This window comes from Perissodus microlepis, chromosome 16 (genome assembly GCF_051167445.1).
Source record: "Perissodus microlepis isolate ML-2025 ecotype Zambia chromosome 16, ASM5116744v1, whole genome shotgun sequence".
NCBI lineage: Eukaryota > Metazoa > Chordata > Actinopteri > Cichliformes > Cichlidae > Perissodus > Perissodus microlepis.
The window spans coordinates 31248837-31271581 of NC_140476.1; the positions used below are offsets into that span (position 1 = coordinate 31248837).

At 40.7% G+C, this 22745-nt stretch overlaps 1 protein-coding gene across 1 annotated transcript in view; it reads left to right on the forward strand.

Moving 5' to 3' along the window:
• Window positions 1-9103, forward strand: part of klf7b (Kruppel like factor 7b) — a 65647-nt gene extending 56544 nt beyond the window's left edge. Inside the window, exon 4 of the mRNA XM_084954525.1 lies at window positions 1026-9103. Coding sequence (XP_084810651.1) covers window positions 1026-1077 — 52 coding nt within the window. The 3' untranslated portion in view covers window positions 1078-9103. The remainder of the gene's footprint in view (window positions 1-1025) is intronic.
• The last annotated feature ends 13642 nt before the right edge of the window (window positions 9104-22745 follow it).

A 22745-nucleotide genomic window follows, 5' to 3' on the forward strand; every position in this document is an offset into this window, starting at 1 on the left:
TCAAGTATTCCTTGTAAATACACAGAAAAGTATTTTAGTGGATTTTGAGGTCTGTAGACTTGATGCTTTTCATTTGATGTCCTCACATCCCCTCTGCCATCATTGAAGAAACTTCCAAACTCTTAAATGCATGTCATGGAGACAAGCAGCACAGAGGCTTCTTAGAGCAGCGGTCCCCAACCCCCGGGCCTTGGACCGGTACTGGTCCATGAGTCGTTTGGTACCAGGCCGCAAGAGTTGAGGCTCGGGTGTGAAATGTATGGTTTTCAGGGTTTTTATCGGTTTTCAGCGTTATTTTGTTATCGTTTTTATTGTTAACTCTGTTTTCCTGGGTCTTTTCACGTGTGTTATGAATAAATCGTCTTTTTTTCGGTACCGGTACTAGTTTTATTTTGTTGTATTTATCCGCAACACCTTAAAGGCCGGTCCGTGACAATATTGTTGGGCATAAACCGCTCCGTGGTGCAAAAAAGGTTGGGGACCGCTGTCTTAGAGAACAGAAATAAGTGTGTTCTTCCTCCCCCCTCTCTCCCCCACCCCCCCTCTCTCCCCTCCTTATCCTTTTTGGGAGAAGCTGTAACCTAAGGAGGAGAAGCTAGCAGAGACATTAGCATAGTGGGGGTTATCATCAGGGTGCGAAAAGTGTGGAGAGTTTCCAGCAAGTACACATTGCCAGTGGGAAGTTCAAGGAGCCTGTGATTATAGGGATTTTCCAAAAATTACACAGAGCCAGTGGGTATTTCAGGGCCCTGGGACTGTGGCTTATTCTCAGATAATAAACAGAGCCGGTGGCATCAATTAGCAACACTTGCCAACCTGATGCATTGTGCTTATTTTAGTGCGAATATACAACGAAAGAGGGCTAATTGAGCCTTTGCACAGCTGCACATTTGTCATTTATATAACTCTTTTTTTTTATTCATTTTTAAAAATTCATCTTCTGCTTTGCCCAAGCTCTCATTTCACATGCATATTTCATGCTTTTCTTTGGATATTAAAAGGAACATTTCTATGTTTCTCCACAGGTGTTTCTCCAGGTCGGATCACCTGGCCTTGCACATGAAGAGGCACATCTGAAGGACAAGAAGAAAAGAAAAGGAGCAGGAGGAGCATGAGGAGGAAGAGGAGGAGCAGAAGGAGAAATAGGAGGAGAGATAGGAGGACAGAAGGATGGGCAGCCATGCTATCGACTGCCTGCATCATATCCCCCCCGCCGCCCCTCCCCCAATCCAAACACCAGTAGGCTCAAACAGCCATCGGGGGGAAAGTTGGGCAGGAGGAAAAAACGAGGAGTAGCTAGATTGTTGTTTTTCTTTAAAATTACACATCGCGTTTGCAATAGTAAACACTTCACACACACACCCGTCTTTGAATGCATCACCCCGGTGAACCCCGGACACTCTCATGCAGCTCTGGGGGCTTGGACACTGCCAGATCAACATGTACTCAACTTGCTTGACAAAACATTTTCCCGCCTTCTTTCTTTTTTTCTTTTTTTTGAGACTTTCTCCGTAGTCAGTGTGTTAAACTTATCGAGTCACTTTGGATGAGCAGAAACTTTTAAATATCCATGTAGTCAGCTGTTAGTGCTTTACCGGCTTTTGAAATCAGATATTCGACTGTTTTTTCTTTTTCAGCTTTCTTGCTCTTTTCTTATCGACGTTTCTCATACACGGAACACACGAACCGTCACCTGCCGCAGTCAGCTCCAGTACTCATTGTGAAGAAAACAACAATGCCAAATCTGCAGGAGAGAGACTGTACGGATTGACTCCCAGCACGGGTGACAATCGAACCCAGGGCCCGGGACACCGCTGGTGCGCCCACGGGGCCTCGGTCAGCGGGTGCCGCTGCAGCTCTCAGGCTCTCCTCCAGTGGGTGTTTTGCATCTCTCACCTTCACCGAGATGCCTGCCGCCTCCGCAGGCCATCTGACAGAAATGCGCAGCGACACTTTCTTCCCTTTTTTCTACTTAGAGGACGATAATTCTTCTTCTTATTGTTATTTAAAAAAAAAAAAAAAAGAATGACACTTTTTTCTCTCTGTGAGGAAAAAATGTCTTAAAACTCACAGCAATGTGTTTGAGAAGAAAAAAACTACAAAAAAAAAAACTAAAAAAAAAAATCTAAGAAGACTTTAACAGAATGTGTGGGATGAGAAGGAGAGCGTTGTTGGTCTTTATAATCCCCATGTGCACCGACTCTGCATCTGCAGACTGCAAGAAATCAGTGGATGAACAAACAACAGAATCACACAGACTCTCAGAAAAGGGGTTTGTGTCTGTGCTTTTTTTTTTTGGACTAAAATAAAAAACAGAAAGTAGAGAGGTCTTCATTTGTGTGCTGCTCTTTCTGCCCTGTGACTCCCTGCAGCTGAAAAACAAAACCTTGTTATGACCTCTGTGGTCTCGTACTCTACAGCAGCCGGGCAGAGGATTGCTTAAAAACTGGGAATATGTTTCTTGGTTATTTGTTTTTCTTTTGTTGTGTTTTTTTTTTCTTTTTCATTCTGATTCTGAAAGTCATCCTCGAGCGCTTTCACAGACTCTGAGATCTCATCTCCCTGGCAGCACTGCGGGGCGAGAATGGAAGCTCAGGAGCTGCTTTTTGGTTGTTCACGTGGAACTAAAGATGCCAGCCGACCTTTGTGTGGTGGCTCTGAATAGACACGGTCACATCGACCCGTCAATTTTGCCTGTTTCATATCCACTGACTGCACTGACTTTTCTTTTTAATTCTTTCCAATGTTATCTGTGCTTTTTCCTTTTTCTACGGCGAAAAAATAAGGATAAAAGGAACACAAAGGAAAAAAAAATCATAAAAGACTTGGAAAAAAAACAACACAAAAACAATTCTGTCTCACTCTACACGCTGCATACAGAACAAGCACACATGCTCCGTCAACACACACACACACACACACACACTTACACTGCAGTTCTTACGCTCACGGCTCCTCTTGAGATAAGACTAATAAGATTTAGGAAAATAATTATTAAACTAATGAACAGAGTTGGGGGAAACAACACACACTGCATGGCAGGCTTTGTTGCAAACGCACACACTTGCTCATGAACACACATGCACGCACGCACACTCTTCCTGGAATTATATGTTCTGCTCCGAAATCTTTTTTCACAGTAGGAATTTAGCAACTGTTGTTTAGCAGAAGAGTATCTTAGCTCTCGGCTGGAGGTAACAAATGATTCCAAATCCTTTGAAGTGAGAAATCAGCTTGTTCTCAGTTCCAACAATCACCCACATATCCCTCACTACAGCTTGTGCCTCTCATTTAATCAGCGTTTTTTCTGGTTTTTGGTCGTTTTTTTTTACTTCAGAGACTTTGGTTACGTTGTTGGTTACAGTTGAGTCAGTGGTCAATGTTTTCATCGGAAATAATCATAAGAAAGCAGCTGCGGCAGATCTGAAACATTAAACCAGCAGCAGGCGTGTAGTATTATTATTAAAGATGGTTTATGCTCGTGGGAAAAAGTGCTTCAAGATGACAAAATTGCCTGAAACGTTCAGGATAACCCCTGATGTAGCCTGAAAATTGAAGCTGTTAGCTAGACTGTTGGGGGATGTCAAAGCTTGCTGTGTAGAAATTCCAGCTCTGGTTTTGATCTGGCAAATCAAATTTATTTTCCAACTTGATGGTGCTGTGTAAAAACTATGTTATTTTTGACAAAATACTCAGCACCCACAACCATATAGATGCGTCCTTTTCATGCTATTTGACTGATTTAACACACGCAGTAAGGTTGAATCACCTGAGGTTCATAATGTGCAATGAAAACACTGACTTTTATCTGTGCCCTGAAAGTAATCAGCAACAATTTTAATGTAAAAAAACAGAAAAGAAAAAAAGATGGATCTGAGAAAACTGAGGTAAACGTGTGTCCACACTGCCTGCTTCCTTTGCTCAATAGTTGACGGGGAAAAATAATTAATTAAAAAAAAATGCACTCGCCTTGCAATCGGGGCACTCGGCACCAACAGACGCTACCGCTGCATCCGCCCACCACCACCCACTGTATATGCCCCGCAGCACGTGCAAACAGTCCATTATTCACTGCTACTGACTGGGTCCAGTTGGGGTGAGGGTGCAGGTTCCTGAAGCTCGCAGGAGGTTTTCACATCCCAGTGTACCCAGTCATCGTGCCAGTTGGCTTCGCCAGCCTTCATTAGGTGAAACAGCGAAAACATTCCCCTCCGATGGGGAATGTTGGGGGGGGGGGTTATGGTGCAGCTTCGAACAATCGATACCAAAAACCTCCAGCGTGGAACTGCCCTTCAGCCACGGGCAGAGTCTCACCACTCAGGAGAGATCAGTGGGAGACCGCCTCCGTATGAATTCTGTGTATCTAGCGGCAGCTTTCACTATTAACTCTCTCTCTTTCTAAATATGACAAAGCAGCCCGTGTGGGAGGCGAATCCAGTGTTTCACTTTTGATTTCCTTTGCCCCGTTTGCTGGTTTCCGTTACAGAAGCTGTGTTGATGGTCGTGTTCGTCGTTCTTGGATAATGCAAAGTCATGCTGTCGGCGTCGAGGCATGCAAAGAGGCCCTCCCATACAACGTACAATCATAGAGGGATCAGGATTGTAGCACTTTTGTGAGGCTTTTGATGGCATGAATGTGTTTATGTGTGCATGTATGTGTCCCTGTTAGGCATACTGTGATGGGAAGCAGTCATTCAGCAAAGAGGTTTATAACTGACTTTTTAAACTGGTAAACAAGTGTGCGGCTGTGTGAGGGAAGAACTGGTCGATGCATTTGCTGTTGGATTTATTTCTTTGGTCAAAGCAATGGCTGACAATGTGTTTATTAGTGTTTTTTTTCTTTTTCTTTCCTTTTGACCCTCCAATTATTCATTCATCCATGCATACAAGTCATTGAGCTTGATGACTTGCATCGCATTAAAGAGATGCTAATTCATGCCTTGCACTACACAGGTTTATCTTAAACCATGTAAAATCAGACTGCCTGACAGATTAGTTGGCATTCGGTTCAAATTATTTGGAAGACGGCTGTTGTTTATATGTTTATATGTAACTATAAAAAAACAAAAAAAATAAAAAAATCAATTAGTGGTTTTTGTGCCTATTTATAAAAAATAGGAAGCAGCATTTTGCATTCATGCTAATTTAAACTTGACTTAAATTAATCTTTCACAAACTTTGAATTAAAAAATGCTAAAAAGCAAAAACATTGTGCTTAAAGGATTCTCTAAGAAGATTTGTCGCTTTGAGCATATTTCTGTGTTGGTTTTGAGCAGTTGTGCCACTCGCCACACTGGCAAAAAAGCTAAATTGTTTGTTACAAAAACAAAATTAAAGATTGTAGTGCTTGCCAGCATGAAGCGATTGCAACTCACAGTTCATCTCCTCGTAAATCATAACCCCTCCTGACATTTGACAGATCGCAAAGTCACTTCAGATACAAATTCACATTTCATTCCCTTCACGTCTGAGCCTGTCAAAGCAGGTTTTCTGTCACAGTGTTGCCCGGGTCTCCTGTCGTCTCTCAGGCTCCTCCAGGCCCGGCTAGCTGCCGTCCCACAGCTCTGATTAGCATTAACTCTCGGTCCTCTTCTCAAGTTGCAGTTCAGCTAATGAGATAGCTCTGGGTCACAGGGAAATTTAGTGGTCTGGAGAAAGAGAAAAAAAAAAAAACAACAACAGGGACCTTGAGCCCGACTTACACCCAGTGGACACATTTGATGTAGAACAAACAGAAAGTCCTGTTAGCGCAGAGAAATATCAGGAGACAGTGAGATACTCACTGAAGAGGCTGAACTTTCACGGAAAAAAAACAAATTAAAAAAAATCATTTACCTACATGAATATCCAGATCATTAAATCAGCCATTGCATTTTATCTCATGGATTACAGATAAAATAAATTACCATTTATCTGCAAAGTCCCAACAGATATTTAATCCACTCCACGTACCCCGATCCTCCCCCGTGGTTCACAGTTAGTGCCATTCTAGTTTTCCTCTCTCCCTCCATCCTCACCCCATCTCTCCCTTTCTGTCCACAGCAGTTGTCCATGCACTATCAGCTGCGGGAATGCTGAATGCACACTTTACACATTTTGCCCAAAGATTTGCATATCTGCAAGTTAACTGCTGTGAATGTAGTAGATGTAGTGGAAAGAGCTGAGATGCAGAGGTGCAGAAAAGGAGTGGTGGATGGACGGTGGGAGGAGAGGGACTGTTGATCTTACATAACCGTTCCTGTTAAAGCTTAATTACTGGTATGCTCCAACGCTTCATGCTTCATAACATTCTCGGTCCTCTCGTCTACTGTCAGCTGGAGCCGAACTCATTGTTCACAAATGTAAAATAACGTTTTCATGGTCTTATAGGGTGCCTGGTATAGTGGCGCTAGCAGCTTAAGCAGGAGTGAAGTAGCTTTAGTTCAAGTTAGCTTCTTAGCACACTGCAGATAGCACTGTCAAGTCTCATTTCAAAGTCAAGGTGGGCTTGAGTCTTTGGGAATGTTTAACCATTATATAAGCAACTTCAGACAGGTTTTCCATTCCCTTTCATTAAATGGATAGAGTTTAGGGAGAATCTGGAGAATTTGCTGAAGGTGGTTTCACACTGAAGGAAGAGTCTGAATCTTGTTAGCTCTCTAAAAGCCTTGGTTATGTTACTAATTCTAAATTTAGTGACCTGAAATTCAGTTTTAGATGATTAGCCTGTTAATGCTGTTTAAATTAAGTGTAAGCTTTTTCAGTAAGAGAGCAATAGCTATGTATATAGCTAGTATTCGCTGGCTAAATAGCTAGCTAGCACTAGCTATGTATAATAGTAGTGCTTTTACACCAAAAAGCACTAGCTATATAAAAACATATGTAGCTAGAGAACTAGCTTGCGAGCACTGATTATGTACAAGTGTAAAAGCATAAAAGCAGACCAGAGAAAAAGGCATCAAACCCAGTGTGAAAATGACCTTCAGACATTCTCTGTGGCCACAGTTAGTTGTTTAGACACAGTCCTTTGATGGATAAGGCTTCAGTTTTCACAGTTTTCCACCATATCGTCCTGATGAAGGATTGTCACTTCTGGCAGCTTTTGTAAATAGCGTGAGATCTTTCATGCAGACCGCTCTGTCTGTAATTAACCATATGTGGCGAACAGCATCGCTCAGACATTTCAGCGTTTCTATAGATCTGCTTTAGTTCTTGCAAACATTGCACTACATGATCATACTTAGCTATTGCACTCTTCATGTGCGCGCACTGCTAGCATAGTCTGTTGGAGCACTCTGTCAAATATCCACTTAACATTTGTTACATGACCAGGATGCACATGGCCACCAAGAACTATTTTCCACAGGTCACCTTGCAGCAGATCAGACTGACATATCTGCTTAAAACTCCAGTTAAATGCCTTTTTCATCACTCTTTCTCTGGAGGAATATGTCGTACTCTGAAAACACTCAGTCATGCTGTGACTTGGTTGAACTTTCTTGGTATCAGTGGCATCCCAGAGTGACGCTGTCTGTAACTACTGTGTTTGTCCATGCTTGATGTGTCAGTATATAAGAGATTCACAGATCTTAACCCTTCTCCTTGTGTCTGTATGTTTCACTTCACCTACACCAAACCCTCTCTACCAAAACCACAACCATCAGAGCCCTCTGGGACCCAACACGCTCATAGATATCCAGCTGTTCTGAGAAGTATTCTCAAGAGCTATGCAGCTTGGGATCCCCAAGCAGTTCTTTGGTGAGACTGCAATAACTTTTCAACTTTACCAGCTTAATGTCCTCACTGGGTACAGTTTGTTTGTTTTTTTTTCAAATGACCCATCCTTGTAGGTGCTTTACACACTCTGTCAGTTAATCTGCTCAGTTGGCCTGATGCCTGATGCTTTTAGTTAACAGACTCCTTCTTGGAGTCTGTCCTGTTCTGTCAGTATGTATGTGGCAAAAGGATTGGTACCAAAGAATTAGGTTTCTCTGTGCTATATTGTTATGGGAAATAGTGACCTGTCACAGCCAAGGTAATATTTGTTTCACTGACTAACAAGTTTGCGTTGAAATATTTGATTTTTGGCACATTATTTTTTTAGGGTATCAAAATGTTCAGTCCAGGATGGCTATTGTCTGTTTAAAAATTTTTTTACATGTGATTTTATGACAATTTTATGCAATCATATGCAATCTATACAATCTTTATTTTAGTTACAGTCACTTTTGAAGACTTCCCATCAACATTTCAGTCTACAAAAGTCTATAGCTTTAGCAGTCTGTCAACCATATTCCTTAGAGATTACATTTCTGAAATAGTACAGCAAAATGATTTTGAAGGAAATATAACGTAACTGTTAAAATGATGCAATCATACTGCCAGGCAACCTAAAATCTTTCAGACAGAAGACTTATGTAATTTAGGTTTAACCTTAGCTTTCAGAAAAGATCTTACTTGTTCAAAGTGACTGTGTATTTATATGCCTTTGTTGTAAGTAACATGGTAGAAATGACATGCACTTTTCAAGTATTACCGTCCACGCTAACAGAAAGTTTATTTGGTTCCAATCCTTATGCCACATATCGTGTGGCCAATCCAATATTTGTATTAACTGTGAGTGGTATTTCAGCACCTTTGTATGGCCCACTGTGTGTACTCAAACCACAGCTGTTGAGGGATCCCACTTATATATTTTCTGGGATGAATGGACATGTAGAAAAGTGAATTAAGACAAGCAGATGTGTTTTCACCATCACGACATCCTTCTCACCTGCCCTGCAAGGGCTCTGTAACTCCGTTCATATCAACCTTGGATCCATGACCCTTCACTCCACCCCGCCCTCCTCTCTTCTCTCACTGTCACCTCTGTTGAGTTGAGTTTCTTTTCCGTTCTCTTGTTTTACTTACGATTTTTTGCTGTACAAAGTGTTTAAAATATTATTTGTATTATATGATGTTAGTATGGTAATGTTCTTTATTAAGGAAGAAGAAAATTTATTTTTGTTACTGGTCTGTTTCATAATTCTTTTCTAAATTGGTATTGTAAGATATCTATGCAAGAACTGTTAAGTGGAGCATTTTTATTTAAGAATGTAATATGTGTAATAAATGGTAGAATCTGCTTTTGGCTCTTTTCGGTTTTGTTCAGTCAAACCTCGCATAAGCATTTAACATTAATGAAGACGATTCAAAGCACAAAGTGATCCCATCTGGTGAAGTTCAAATTAAAATGAAAAATACGGCAACTAAAATTTATCACGTTATTTGCATGCTGTTACCGGTGCCTGGAAATGTTTGGTCATCTCCCAACACACCTGGTTAAAAGACAAACACAGTGATACACAGTGATTCAGCATGAATACACATTAATGTTGCTGTTTAATTACAGTGGTTATTATTGTTGTAATGACAAATATACTGAACAATCTTTTCTTTAATATTCTTTTGGTTATTCCTATTAAAAGCTGAACATTGTGACCCAAACTGAATCACCAATGACATCAACATAAAATTCCAGTTTTTTATTTAGTTATTTATTTTGCACAATCTGATACTGACATGGTACTGGAAACAGGAATGCATTTATGTGCTGAAGGACAGATGGTGTTATGAGCTGATAATTCAGTCCTAACTCCTGGAATGAAAAGTTTGTTTTACAACTTTTTATTTCTAAGCAATTAATGCCACGATTAAATTTCTTGAATAAATTGGTTGGGTGACCAAACAAAAAAGTAGTGATTGGCCTTTTTACTGATGGCCTTTTTACTCCTTACAGAGGCTAAATGGTTTAGGTTAACCCACACTCTGTGAAAACAGCCTGAGGGCTGATGAAATACAATCAAAAATGAAAGGAAAGAAAGGGCAACAAGGGGAAGTAAACTGAGGGAAGCCAAATGTTAACAACACAACTTAGCACCATGAAATGCCTTAATTTCAGTAACAGCCAGAGAGAGCTAGCAGCAGCAGGTGATGTGCCAGCAGGCTCAGTTCAGTTTTATTTGTATAGCACCAAATCACAACAGCAGTCGCCTGAAGACGCTTTATATTACAAGGTATAATATTGATTTGTTGGTTCAATTATTTGTTCAAAAGCAGTCTAACGATGTGTGAGAGATCGAGAAAGTAAGGGGGCCGCAGAGACTGCTTATGTATGGGGCCCCGAATTCTGTACTGTGCCCCTGTCCCTGCATATAACGCACACATTTTGCTTGATGTGGGTGTCAAAATGACATTTTTACTGTGCACTTTGTGATTCACACACACAAAAAGGGATTTATGTTAGGCTAGTGTAGCTGAGAGAAGAAGAAAAAGCAAATAAAAGATTTGTCTCAACAACAAACAGCAGGACTTATTTTTCCTGTTCAGATACAAGAAAAAACTATTGTTTGTTTACATTACAGATTTATCTTCCGATTTCATTTTAGGATCCATGAAATGGGAGAAAACAAAAAAATATTTCATCACAGTTTAAACTTCGTTTTTCCCAATCAGTTGAAGGAAAATCCAACGCAATGTACCAGAGTGCAGAAAAGCTGTTCCTTGATCAAGTCAGAAACGTTTGTGAATAATAATTTTTCTCTCCGGAAACACTTTCAGTCTGTGACTTTTCAGCAGCAGATTATAACGAACCGACCGAGGAAACAACAGCCATCCATCCATCCTTAAGAGAATCAAAGAGACGTTTCTTATTTAATTTTAGCTTGCAGGAAATATAAAATCCCCCTGGTACAGGATGCCCTTGGGCCGCTCTGGGTCTGTTTGATTTCAGTCACCTTTTTTCAGAGTCTGAATCTGGCTTTCACGTTTACAGTGCAGGTGTGGGACGATTTCCTTTTGCTTTGAATTTCTACATAAACATCATCTCTCCAATATAACTCTTGAGATTTCCATATTATGTACCCCATAAAGCTCAATGCAGCTGTAAAAACCAGCGAAATCTTCTTCTGTTAAAGGGTTCGGTTCCAGAGCACTTTGACAAGACAGGCAAAAAAGAAAAAATCTTCTACAGAATGACTGAAATCACCCCGGTGTGGCCAGCCAGATGTAATTATGAGTAACATGGTAGCACATTACTCCTGCGTAATGGCCATTTAAGGCAGATGGACACATCGTGTCAGGCCGCAGGCGAGAGCACAGACGTATGGAGGGACAATGGCACGTAGCTGCGACAGAACAGCTCATAGTCTCAACACTGGTGATAATTTCGCTCTTTATTACAAATTAAAACAATCTCATGAATATCTATTGCGCCCCTCCTGGTAAATGGCTTCATGGTTTTTAATTAGAGCTAACTTGTCAGTGACTGAGCTGACACAAACCCATGTCATGCGGACTAAATGAGGTAATCAAATAATTAATGGCTAACTGGGGATCAATTAAGCAGAAGATACGGTGCTCATAGAAAGCATATCTGCTCTGTTAGTTTGTCCTCTTACATAGAAAATGCCAGTTAACTAATTAAAAGGGACCAAAGTGTGATTGTATTTTCCTGGCAAGACAGACTTGACGCTCATTCCTTGGATTTAAATCATCTTAACAGGTCTTTTACTGTAAATACAGACTTGGCACTTCTACATTTGCCCATGTTTTCTTTGCTTACAGAGCACTGACGATAAAGACATCTCAGCGGAGCCAACACGGAGGATTATTATCATTTCTCAGCAGTGGGCTGTGTTGGCTAGAAAATGGGAATTCACAATGCTGATTAGTGTGGGCATTTTGAAGTTTTGCAAGCTTATTCACTTCTTGTCAGAGGTGGGGAAGGGAGGCGAGCGAGCTGTTTATAATCTTATTCAGCAGCATTAGCCCGTGTAGTGTTGGTGTAGTGTTTACAGAAACAGCAACCATCAGCCTTTCTTACCAGCAGAAATAAACAGAAATGTGGTGAATTGCCCCATAGCACGCTCTATACTTATCTCCCAGAAGGACCGTGTCAGCTCATTTAAGTGACTCTTAGACCCAACTGCCCACCAGCAGCCACCCAGTATAATGCTGCTCTGTACTAAAAGAGGAAATCATCACAACAGCTCTGCACAGAACAACAGCAGCAGATTTAAAATTATTCATGATGGTGGGAAAACAAGCTGAAATAGTATGAATGCTAGTGCATTTTTTATTTAAAAAAAAAAAAGCATGGTGAGTTTAAGTAACTCAACATGCTTAGGAACGTCACTCAGTATTGCACAATTATCCAAAACCTTTAGTTTACTTTCAATGTTGTGTTTCACCACTGCTCAAATGCTAGCTTTATACACTGTCTAGTACTGACAGACCAACAATTGCTGTCCAACTTCTGGCCACTTTAGAAGAAGAAGATCTGGCAAGCAACACTGCTATGTAAGTATTTAGATTGAAAATGAGAGGTTCAGCAACAAGTAGTAGCTGTTATTACTGTTATACTGTGAGGACGAGGCAACTGAAACACTTTAGAGAATGTGGAAGAAACACTACACCATCTGCAGCCTTAGATAGCCACACCCTTCTTTTTAGCTCCCACTTCAAGTAAAATCAGTGTGTCATCACTTCCTGTAATGACACAGAACTTAAATCATAACAGGCAGAAATATCTGATGTATATGTGTTTTTTTGTTCTTTATATAAAGAGCCAGTGTAATTAGACCAGGTCCCACCCTGTTCCAAAACATGTTAAATCTGCGACATTACGCCAGGTTGTATGAAAGCACTGCCTACTAACCTGCCAGGGTTTTGCTGTTTGTTTGGTTGTTTGATTTTTTTGGAAAAGGGCATCGTACTTCACAAAGATCCAAGGATTGTGGTGTAATTGTGGTGTACAAAGCTATACACACACCTTTGGCTTTACTTCACAACTAACTGTAGGCAGTAGGAGATCTAGCAACATTTCAAAGCATGTTTTGAACTTTGAACATACGTTTTTTTCCTTACTTACCAGTGTGAATCACTATTTTTTATTTACTTTTACCTACTTTTACTTGATTTACTGTTTATAACTCTTAGACCGATGAATGTTGCCTGGCTTGCAAGTGAAAGTATGAACTGTCTCACTGTCAAACAGACTTGTAATTATGATGATAATGTTAGGGCAGAGATATTGACATGACTATGAACCACTCTGTATATATGGTATTTAATTATTGTCATTTGCTTGCACTGATGTAGGACAATACCCCAGCTTCTGATGTACAGTGTGAATGTGCAATGATAGTAAAGAATGAAGAGAGATGAAGCATGTACGCTTGTCAGCCTTTATGATTGGTCATATAGACCCAATGGCTTTTTTTTACATGATTTAGAAACCCTTCATTTTCTTAATGACTTGTTAAAGACCGCCATGACACCACTTAGAGTGATTGCAGTTGTTCGGATTAGTGAAGTTAGGTAATGGAAAGATACGAGTCTACTGAACTTGCACGAATCCTTTAGTCAACCTCAAAATGTGCCGTCTTCTTGCCCCTCATATCTGCTCCATTCCAACTAAGCAATGACTGAGATGCAGGGAATACATAAGTGTTTTTGTTTTTATTTCAATAATATTAATATAATAAAGTTCAATTTAATTTGTAGCCATGATGGGCATCTAACTGGTTCAAAGGTCAAAACTGTGTCTCGAAGACTGTGGCTGTGATTTCAAAGATGTTCATACAGTTAATGCTTGCAAATTGAGTTAATTATGGACTTTTAGTGACAGACAGTAGTTACAGTTCTCTACCACGCTGCATGCTTGTCTTCTTAAATAATATGTTAGCACTGAAGCTTTGCAGCGTTTCTCAGCTCTTTGTCTCAGAGCTGGAGTCTAATAGAAAGGAGTCAGCCTGCTGTGAAATTTGCCAGAGTAAGTGTGTTAGTGCATATTATGGGCGCTGCAGTAAGAAGCACGACATTCGTTTTAATTTGTTTATACAGAAACCGGCCTTGGTGACACGAGAAAGTGAATTCTGATTGCTCAACAAAAAGGAAACACGCTGTAAATTTTTGTAGTAAGCTTTTCCTACGAGTTTGATGAAAATATATCAGCACAAATGTCATTTCTGTGTGCTCGGCTCACAAGTCCGAGACTTGTTAGCCTAGCTTGTAGCATAAAAAGAAAGCACACAAAGGGACTGCTGTAATGAATGTACCCTCAACCAATCATCTTTTTTTCACATGGCATGTCAGAGTAACTGCCTATGCCAAAAACTGTAGCGCAAATGACATAAGTCTGTCAGGCAAAGCAAGTCAGTCCATATCGAACTTCATATTATAAAGCATGTTTACAACCTGGGGGGGCTTGACTTGATTGGAAGGTGTCCCAGCACATTCAGCTGTAGCCTGTTGGCGTCTACTAGGCCCCACTTCCACTAATTGGAGTCTCTGAAGCTGTTTGTGCTGTCGGTGCCTTTGGAGCATTTTAATAGGCTTATCTGACAAATACTGGGGCTTATTTCAAGGTACCATCAGCCCAAGAAGTTTCTGCTGCAGTTCAAAAGATCTCTGGTGTGAGGAGGAGACACAAATGTCTTGGGGTTTTAGTGTAAATCAAATGTGCAAAGCTGCACGTGTTAGCGACTCCTTGTAAATAAGGGAGCAGCCGAAAATAGCTTTGTGTTTTTGTATTGTACTTGTACAACTTATAAACAATCGATAATGAGTTGGCTGGTAACTTATCGCCCACCCTCTCGTGGAAATGTGATCACTTCTGGCTGTGTATGAAACCAGTGGGTGATGTCACAGTGGCTAAATCTGATCTTTATAACATGTGGATGTTGTTTAGGATCAGGAATCAGTGCATTCTGCCACTGTGTCCAGCTGCATTCAGTAAACAAATACCAACAATCCTATTAGTAGGACTGATGCAAGAGGATCATACATGTGTTGTACAGATATTGTACAATATGGACGGGACAAAAGACACACTGTGGAAGAGAGCCAGAGATTAATAATAACTAATGATTCAATGCATTAAACATGTAGACAGCAAAAACAACTGAGTGAAGAAGAAAAATGTAAAATACTTTTTAATATCCCGGGAACCACAAATAGGCCACAAGTAAGAGACTGTACTACAAAGCAAATGTGACATAGCCAGAGTTTCCCTGCATTAAGCTTGACAAAACCTAAAAACCCATTTTGAGATATTTGGTCTCAGAACTGTGGTTATCAGCTTTCTTTGCTAAGCCGCAGAAATCAGACAAGTGGTCTTCTTGCCTAGAGAAACAATGACGTGTGAAGTACCAGTGACGGGACGCCGTCTGCTGTGGAAGCTGCGATTTAGATATTAAACGTCAAACATTATACATGTAAACATTATACATGTAAACATTATACATGTAAACATTATAGGCTCCTCAGTGCATTCAGATCTGGCATCCTGTGACCTAATGGAGGCGATATGGAGGTCTCTTTAGTTTTTGCCCAGATCAAAGTGAAATTAACTTTATTAAATATTCTCTGCGACAAACAACCTCCAATTAGACCAACAGGTGTTGCTTCACTCTCAGCTTCTTCCTGCAGCATCTCGCTTTGGGGTGGATAGTTATACCCTGAGGCTCCTCCACTGCAGATAAAGGGAAAGAAAGACAGAGAGATAGGTAAGGAGTCAGTTAAGCATAATTATTCATGTCTCTCACTTGTAGCAGGTAAAGATTGATTAGTAACTTTCATCCATACACTGAGGTGCATCACACAGAAACAGGTGGTAGCAACACAAAATACAGATAAAATACTAGAATTATATTCACCAGAACTAAAGCACAAACATGTTGGGTCAGCTGTGTAACCCTGCAAACCAGAGTACCATTTATCAGGTACTCTCGTTTATAATTTGAAAGTCATCGACATCTTAAAAATCTTAAAAGCATCGGAATGACGTCAAAGGAAGTGGACATCCCTAATCACTGGAACACAGCTCTGCCTGTGAGCACAGCAGACCCACCCACCTGCTCTTCAAACCTTCTTTTTGGGAGGGGCAACCAATCCAAAGACAGCTAAACTTACCTTAACTTAAGGAGAAACCCTTGAAGCCCTTGAGTGCTTTCTGTCACATTTCGAGCCTGCTTATAGAACAAAATAACTGAGTGTGCATCAGAAGTTAGTGATGGTGGACTCTGCTAGCAGCTACATCTGCAAAAACCAGAAACTATTCAGATGGTTATTAAACCACATCTTTGTTGATATGTACTGAGGTGTCAAAACGCACCAATTCGAGTACAGGCGAGGTCATCAAATGTTGTCTTTATGGGGCACGAAAAGCAAAGGATGAACTGACCACAACTTTTTAAATAGTGCTTAAGTTTCTGTGGGCTCTAGCTTTTTCTTCAAAACCGTTGGAAATATGTGATGATACTAACTCTTCACAGATTAACAACTGGCGAGCAGATGGAATCAACTGCAAAAACAAACAGCTGGGTTGTGGGCAGTAATGGGCAGTGAGTGATATCGGTCCATTTACAGTTTTAAAAGTTAATAGTTAAAAATAATGTGAAACATTAGTAAAAATCTTTTGACCAGTTGCTCTGTAGCTTGAAGGTCAGTTTGACCTTTAAACTTTAAAGGTCGAGCCCACCCAATTTTTTCTAAGCTATACTAACAGTTTGTTTAATAAAATACTCCTTTGGCCTGCGGAGGAGTATCTTGCCCTTGTAAAGTGTTTGCAGTCAATAAATGAACCCAGAGCTCCCACTGTGTTGCCCTTGGACAGGTGTGTTTCTCTGCTATTGGGCTCCTGGTGCTCTGGTTCATCTCTTGCTGCCAGACTCAATACAGCGCCTGCCAGCTTCTGAAGGTGGGAACTCTGATTAGCTGTGACTCTGTCTTCCTAAGTTTTAAACACAAGCTTGGAGAAGAAGTCAAGGTTGACAGCATCTAACTGCTCGTCTCTTGGTTTGAGTTTTGCCCAGTCATTATACTCTGAAACAAAAGTGTTCTCTAGATTTTTCCAACACCATTTATTCTTTTTATACATATGGAAGCGTGCCTGCATAATAAGGATGCTAACAGTGGGAGGACAGAAGGGTCAAACAACTTCTCTGAGACTTTAGCGGCTAACTATGCAGAGGCCAAAGGTCAGGAGTGTGTACTCCCGTGGGCCACTGGAGCAGAGAGAAGTGGTCTGTGTAAATTCTGTCTTTACATGTTCAGATAGATGAACTAATTACAGTGAGTGTCTGCAGAGGTCTACAGGCAATCAAGTCTTTACCTTATCTGCTGCTTACAGCCACTCAGGAGGTCAAACACACATTAGCCTGCTATCACTGCTAATCTCTGTCTCCCTGTCAGCCTCTTCTTCCTCCTCACTCCACTTCAATAGCTCTCTCACACTCTCTTGCAGAGACACACACCTAAACACACGCACATACGTGGTGCGTGAATGTCATTCGAAAAGCCAGTTTGTCTTTGGTTTCCTGCAAAACAGTCTTTTTTTTAAAAAACAAACTAATTTCTGATTTCTTTCAGTTAAATTCACAGGTTTTCTGTTAATGCAAGCAGCTTTCAACCTGAGGATTTTTCATGTGCACGGCAAAGGGACCTCAGTTTTATCTGAAACTTAAAGGTTTCCACAGTAAAATATTTTTAATAAGAGAAAAAAGGATAACCTGTGGACTCTTTCACTGCAGATTGTCTGCTCTCACCAGAGCATCAGTCTGAAAGGGTCTCAGTCTTCTGTGCAGGAAACATATTAACCATATTAGTTAAAAATTATAGTCATCATCATTTTTTTAAATGAATTAAAAATATAAAGATTTCATTTTTAATTTTTATATTTGCACAGTATTGTTATACTCTTCTCATTCCACCTTGCACAGGACGAACACCCAGAAGCAGACACACAGCTCAAATAAGGCTCCCAAAAATGACAAGGTAAAATTGAGATTTGATATGGTGCCATTACAGGTTTATCTAGAACAGTAATCTTGGAAATTGTCCTCTTTGTGCAGACGATGAGCGCGACATGTTCTGCTTATCACAGAGAGTCAAATATCGAGCAGTGATGTTTCTACCTCCATTTCTCTGTCTCAGTCAGAGCTGCTGCTGTTTGATTGACTTTATCACCGGCTGTACTGTAAAGCTTTAAATTATTCAGTGCATGCCAAGATCCAGAGAGAGAGAGAGAGAGAGAGAGAGGGAAGAGGGCGAGGTGCTGTCTTCAACAACAGCCTCTATTTTCTCCTCTTCCGTCTCGCTGCACATCAGTTCAGACAGTGTTTACCAGAATAAACCCTGTCCTCCTTCCTTTTCTCTCCTGTCTTCTGGGTGGTTTCTTATTCCTTGTCTTTCTGTGGAGATGAATCCGTAGCCAGCAGAAGTGGTAACTTTACTCAACAGCTGTGGATTATCTAGTCCATACACGCTTATCAGAACTTTAATGACTGTAATGCAATTCATAATGCTTTCTCATGGACTGGCATTGAGATCTGGAGGTCAAAGCGTCATTGCAAACCTACCAATGGACAAGAAAACTTATTTTCTTCAGGGATTAATAAAGTGTTCTGATTCCTATTTTCCAAGTGTTTCAGACCATCGACATTCAGACCACTGCAGAGATATAAACTGCAGTAAACCATAACAACCATCGGAAATTAAAAGCACATTAAACATTCAATTCAATTCAGTTTTATTTATAAAATTGCCTCGAGGCACTTTATATTGTAAGGTAAGACCCTACAATAATACAAAGAAAACATAGAAAACCACAACAGTCATATGACCCCCCTTAAAGCAAGCACTTTGGTGACAATGAGAAGGAAAGACTCCCTTTTAAGAAGAAGAAATGTCAAGAACCAGGCTCAAGGAGGGGCAGCCATCTGTTGGGAGCAGTTGGAGAGAGGAGAGGATGACAATACGAAGATATGCTGAGGAGTGTCTTGATGCATTCTGAATCATCCAGGAAAGTAAATCTCCAAAAGTTGAATCTGTTCATCTGGACGTAGCGTTTTTTTTGTCCCACAAAAAAAAAACAAAAAAAAAAAACGCTACGTCCAGATGAACAGATTCAACTTTTGGAGATATGCTGAGGAAGAGAGCCTTATTACTTAATTTCCAGCTTATTGTCAAAAAAACAATTAAATCATAACTAATAATGTGTAGTAGCTAGTTTATAACTGAGTTGTAAACCATCTAACGATTAACTGGATATAAATAAGTAAAAACTGTAACATTATTATTATTATTATTAGTTATAATTGCTAATATATAGTGTTCTTTAGCAAGTTTTATTATAATCTGTCCAACCACTGATTTCATCACAGGGCTGACGTGGACAAACGGGCTTACATTCACTCCTGCTGCTAATTCATAGCCACTAATTTACTTAACATGCACGTTCATGTGGAGCAAGCACTGTGTTCAGCTAACATTTGGTGTAAACATGGAAGTCATTGCACAGCAGATCAGCTAAAACATGTGAAAATGTGAAATTTGTCTACAGACAAGCCTATTTTTTACTTGAAAAAGCAAAAACAAGCTAAACTTAGAAGGTACTGCCTGTTCTGCTATAAGCACCAAACTGTATTTGAGAAACTTACGAACTATATTGTAAAGTGTTCTGTGCCCTGTGGTACTTTCGGCTGAATCGATAACTGTATTTGAGCAGAAGCTGTGGTCCATCATGGAAATGAAACTCTCTCACTCTGTAGCCACAGTGTGCACAACAGTGGACATCACTTTAATGATGGTGGGGCTTTGAAGGGAAGAGTCTTCTTCACCAAGGCCAGGATTTCTTTAAGACTTGTCGATTCTCAGCTTGCTTTACTTTCCCTAATGGACTCGGTGCTAGCGCTGTTGCAGAGGTTAGAGCCTGTAGGTTCTAAAGAAACACGGGAATTTTCCTTTAATCAAAAAGGTAATGATTCTCATCAGACTCTAGCCTTTGATAAAAGACCTGAAAGAGCACTGTGAATTCCTCCTGTCTGTGCAGTTAAAAGCCTCGAGCTCTTTGTGTCTCTTCTGTCAGTCTGTAATCATCAAACTTGAAACAGTGTAAAAAAAAAAAAAAGAGGAAACCAAAGAGCTACTGAAGAATCCGTTTCTCCTCACAGGAAAATGGTTGAAGGGAAACAGGTATTTCTTTCTAGCCAAAGTTGGCTTCACAAGCTTGAGCTTTAGAAGCTCATCATGCCAACATTTTCTAGCTGCAGAGGATGTCATGTGTCAAAGGGTAGTTAGCAAAGTGGACTCAAAAGCAAAATGCAAAGCAGACCAAGTCAAGGTTCAGATGATTTATTAACAACAGCAACAGGACAACAGGATTCCAGAGGACAGTTTGGTTTACAGGGACTGGTGTCACTGAGAGAGAGAAGTTAAGGTAATCTAAGTGAGACTACAGACAAGCGGTCCACAAGAATGTTCCAGATTTTGTGTGTCGTGTCTGAGGCATGTGCGATTGCTTAATTGATCGATCGGAGGAGGACTCTTAGAAGGGGACCGCTGCTCTGATTGAGTCTGGTGAACAGAGTCGTAGGAGGGTGAGCAGGCAGGTGAGTCGATGTGGCGAGATCTCAGATAAAGGACTCAACAGAGGGAGGACCAGCTCGGCGGGGGGACAGGTCTGTTAATCTGGAGAAGGAGCCGCTCTTTGGTCTAACAGGGAAACTCAAGGAAGAACCGTTTGACAATTTGTTCAGATTTTTTTTGTGTGTGTGTGTGTGTGTGTGTGTGTGTGTGTGTGTGTGTGTGTGTGTGTGTGAGAAAGAGAGAGAGAGAGAGAGAGAGAGCACAAGAGCGAGTCCATTTGTCTGTTTTCTGCACCTGGTGCTTCCTGTGTGTCGGCCCTCACTGAAGAGGAAAAGGAAGAGGAAGCATGCTCCACCACACAAACACACAGAGCAATTCAGTTCACATGCATACATGATCCTCTGCTTCTGAGTCTCAGGTCAGCGATGGAGGATCTGCTCTGATAGAACTGGAACAAAGCGCACAACAACACAAATCTCCCCTACACAACTGTTTTCCATCACAATAATCAAGGTTGATGCAAGGTACACAAAAAAGTGAAATCTTAAAGAATCCTCTTTAGCTGGACTAACTCAACAAATGAGTTCTTTTTTATTTTGCTAGACTGTTATTTCAGCAAAATACTGTGCACTTGTCCCACGGTCTGCTCAAGAGACCAACAGGAAGAGATTAGTCCTACTGATATGACATATAAATTGAGCACACAAGAAAGAAGAGAAGTATTATCAGAGTTTATAATGCCAATAACTTGTATACAGTTCTGAATTCCTGCTTCAATCGCTTACAGCAACACAATAAAGAACCCCAAATACAAAAATGTGCACAAATATTAATTTTGCTTCAGTGCAAATGATTTATGAACTACTAACCATACACTGGGCAATACATACAAAATGCATATTCAGATGTAAGGTCATGGAACTTCCTCCATTTATATTTCCAAAACATAGCAAATGTCAGTGTGCCCCTTTAACTCTCTAAAGTTGACTCAGAATTTAAAAGCAAAGACTGTCAGGCTTCTGACCTCGTGCGACCTCAGAGCAGAGAATTCACGAGAAACTACAAGAACAGAGCGACACAACTTAAAAGGGAAAACGTTTAAACATCATTTCCTTTTTAAGGCCAGCATTTCAGGAACTGAAAGCTAATCATCTTGATTCATGTCTGGCCTGTGAACCAGAGATACAGCTTTGCAGCAAGGCTTTTAGTTTCTAGACATTTACTTGATTTACATATTGTGTTTTTGTTTTGTTTTTTTTTAACAAAATGAGTTTAATGGAGTTTCAACAGTAATAAACACATATCGGTTTAATTGTTCGGTCAGTGTGTGTGCTGTTGGTGCATGTGTGTGCCGTCCGTCTGTCCTTGCTGTGTCCAGCGGTGACAGCAGAAGCTTTGGACCTGTCACTGCTCATAGTTGCTTCACATCCACAGCGCTCACAACGTGTCAGCGTTTCTTTTCGACATGGAGGCCAGTGGGGCATCATTACCATCTGGCTATAAGGCTATACCGATGTCAAATATAGGCCAGTGAACACACATACACACGCACACACTTACACACCGATCATCCAGACAGTTTGCTGTTAGCGCTTGGAGAGCAACAGGGAGAAGGAGGCAATGTGGAAGAGAAGCGGGCCTCTGTGACAGTCCGTCCAAAGCTGACCGCCAGCACTCTAGTGGCAGTTGGCCTGGTTCCTTCTCAGTGCTCTGTGACATTCCCTCAATCAGCACTGCAACACACAAGTACATACACACACACACAAATGGAGCTTCCAGCGGGCCTCATTGTCTCACTAGACGATCCATATGAGTCACACTGCCCCTACAGCTCCCAGAAAAAAACACATACACTAATTTTTCCCTTATTTTCACTAACAATAAAGATCAACACTTGTAGTCAAAATAAGCTCTTTACAGGCGGCATACAAGGGCATGATTTCCTCTTGCAGTGGGTATTTCCTCCTCACTTGTCAAAATCCGATTTTTGTCTGATTCCCTTTCCACAGTTTCTGTGAAACTGGTTCCTCTTACTGCCAGAAACAACAGTATCATGAGACTAGAAAATATGATAGCCATCGTGTTTGTGGCTTATTGCTTTACGATTTTAATGATTTTAATGAAGAACACTACTTGCTCAAAGGTGACTCCTGTGGATGTCAGACAGTTCAAAAAGAGAACACACACAGGGACACAATATGAAGATGCTAGTGTAGCTCGTATAAACCTTTCAGAAACTCCAAAGTTGTCTCCTTAATAGAAACTCACCAGTCATTTCGTCTGGTACGAATGTTCAACTGCTCGTCAGTGCAATAAGGCGTGTAGACAACCTGCTGGTGTTCAAACCGAGCATCGGA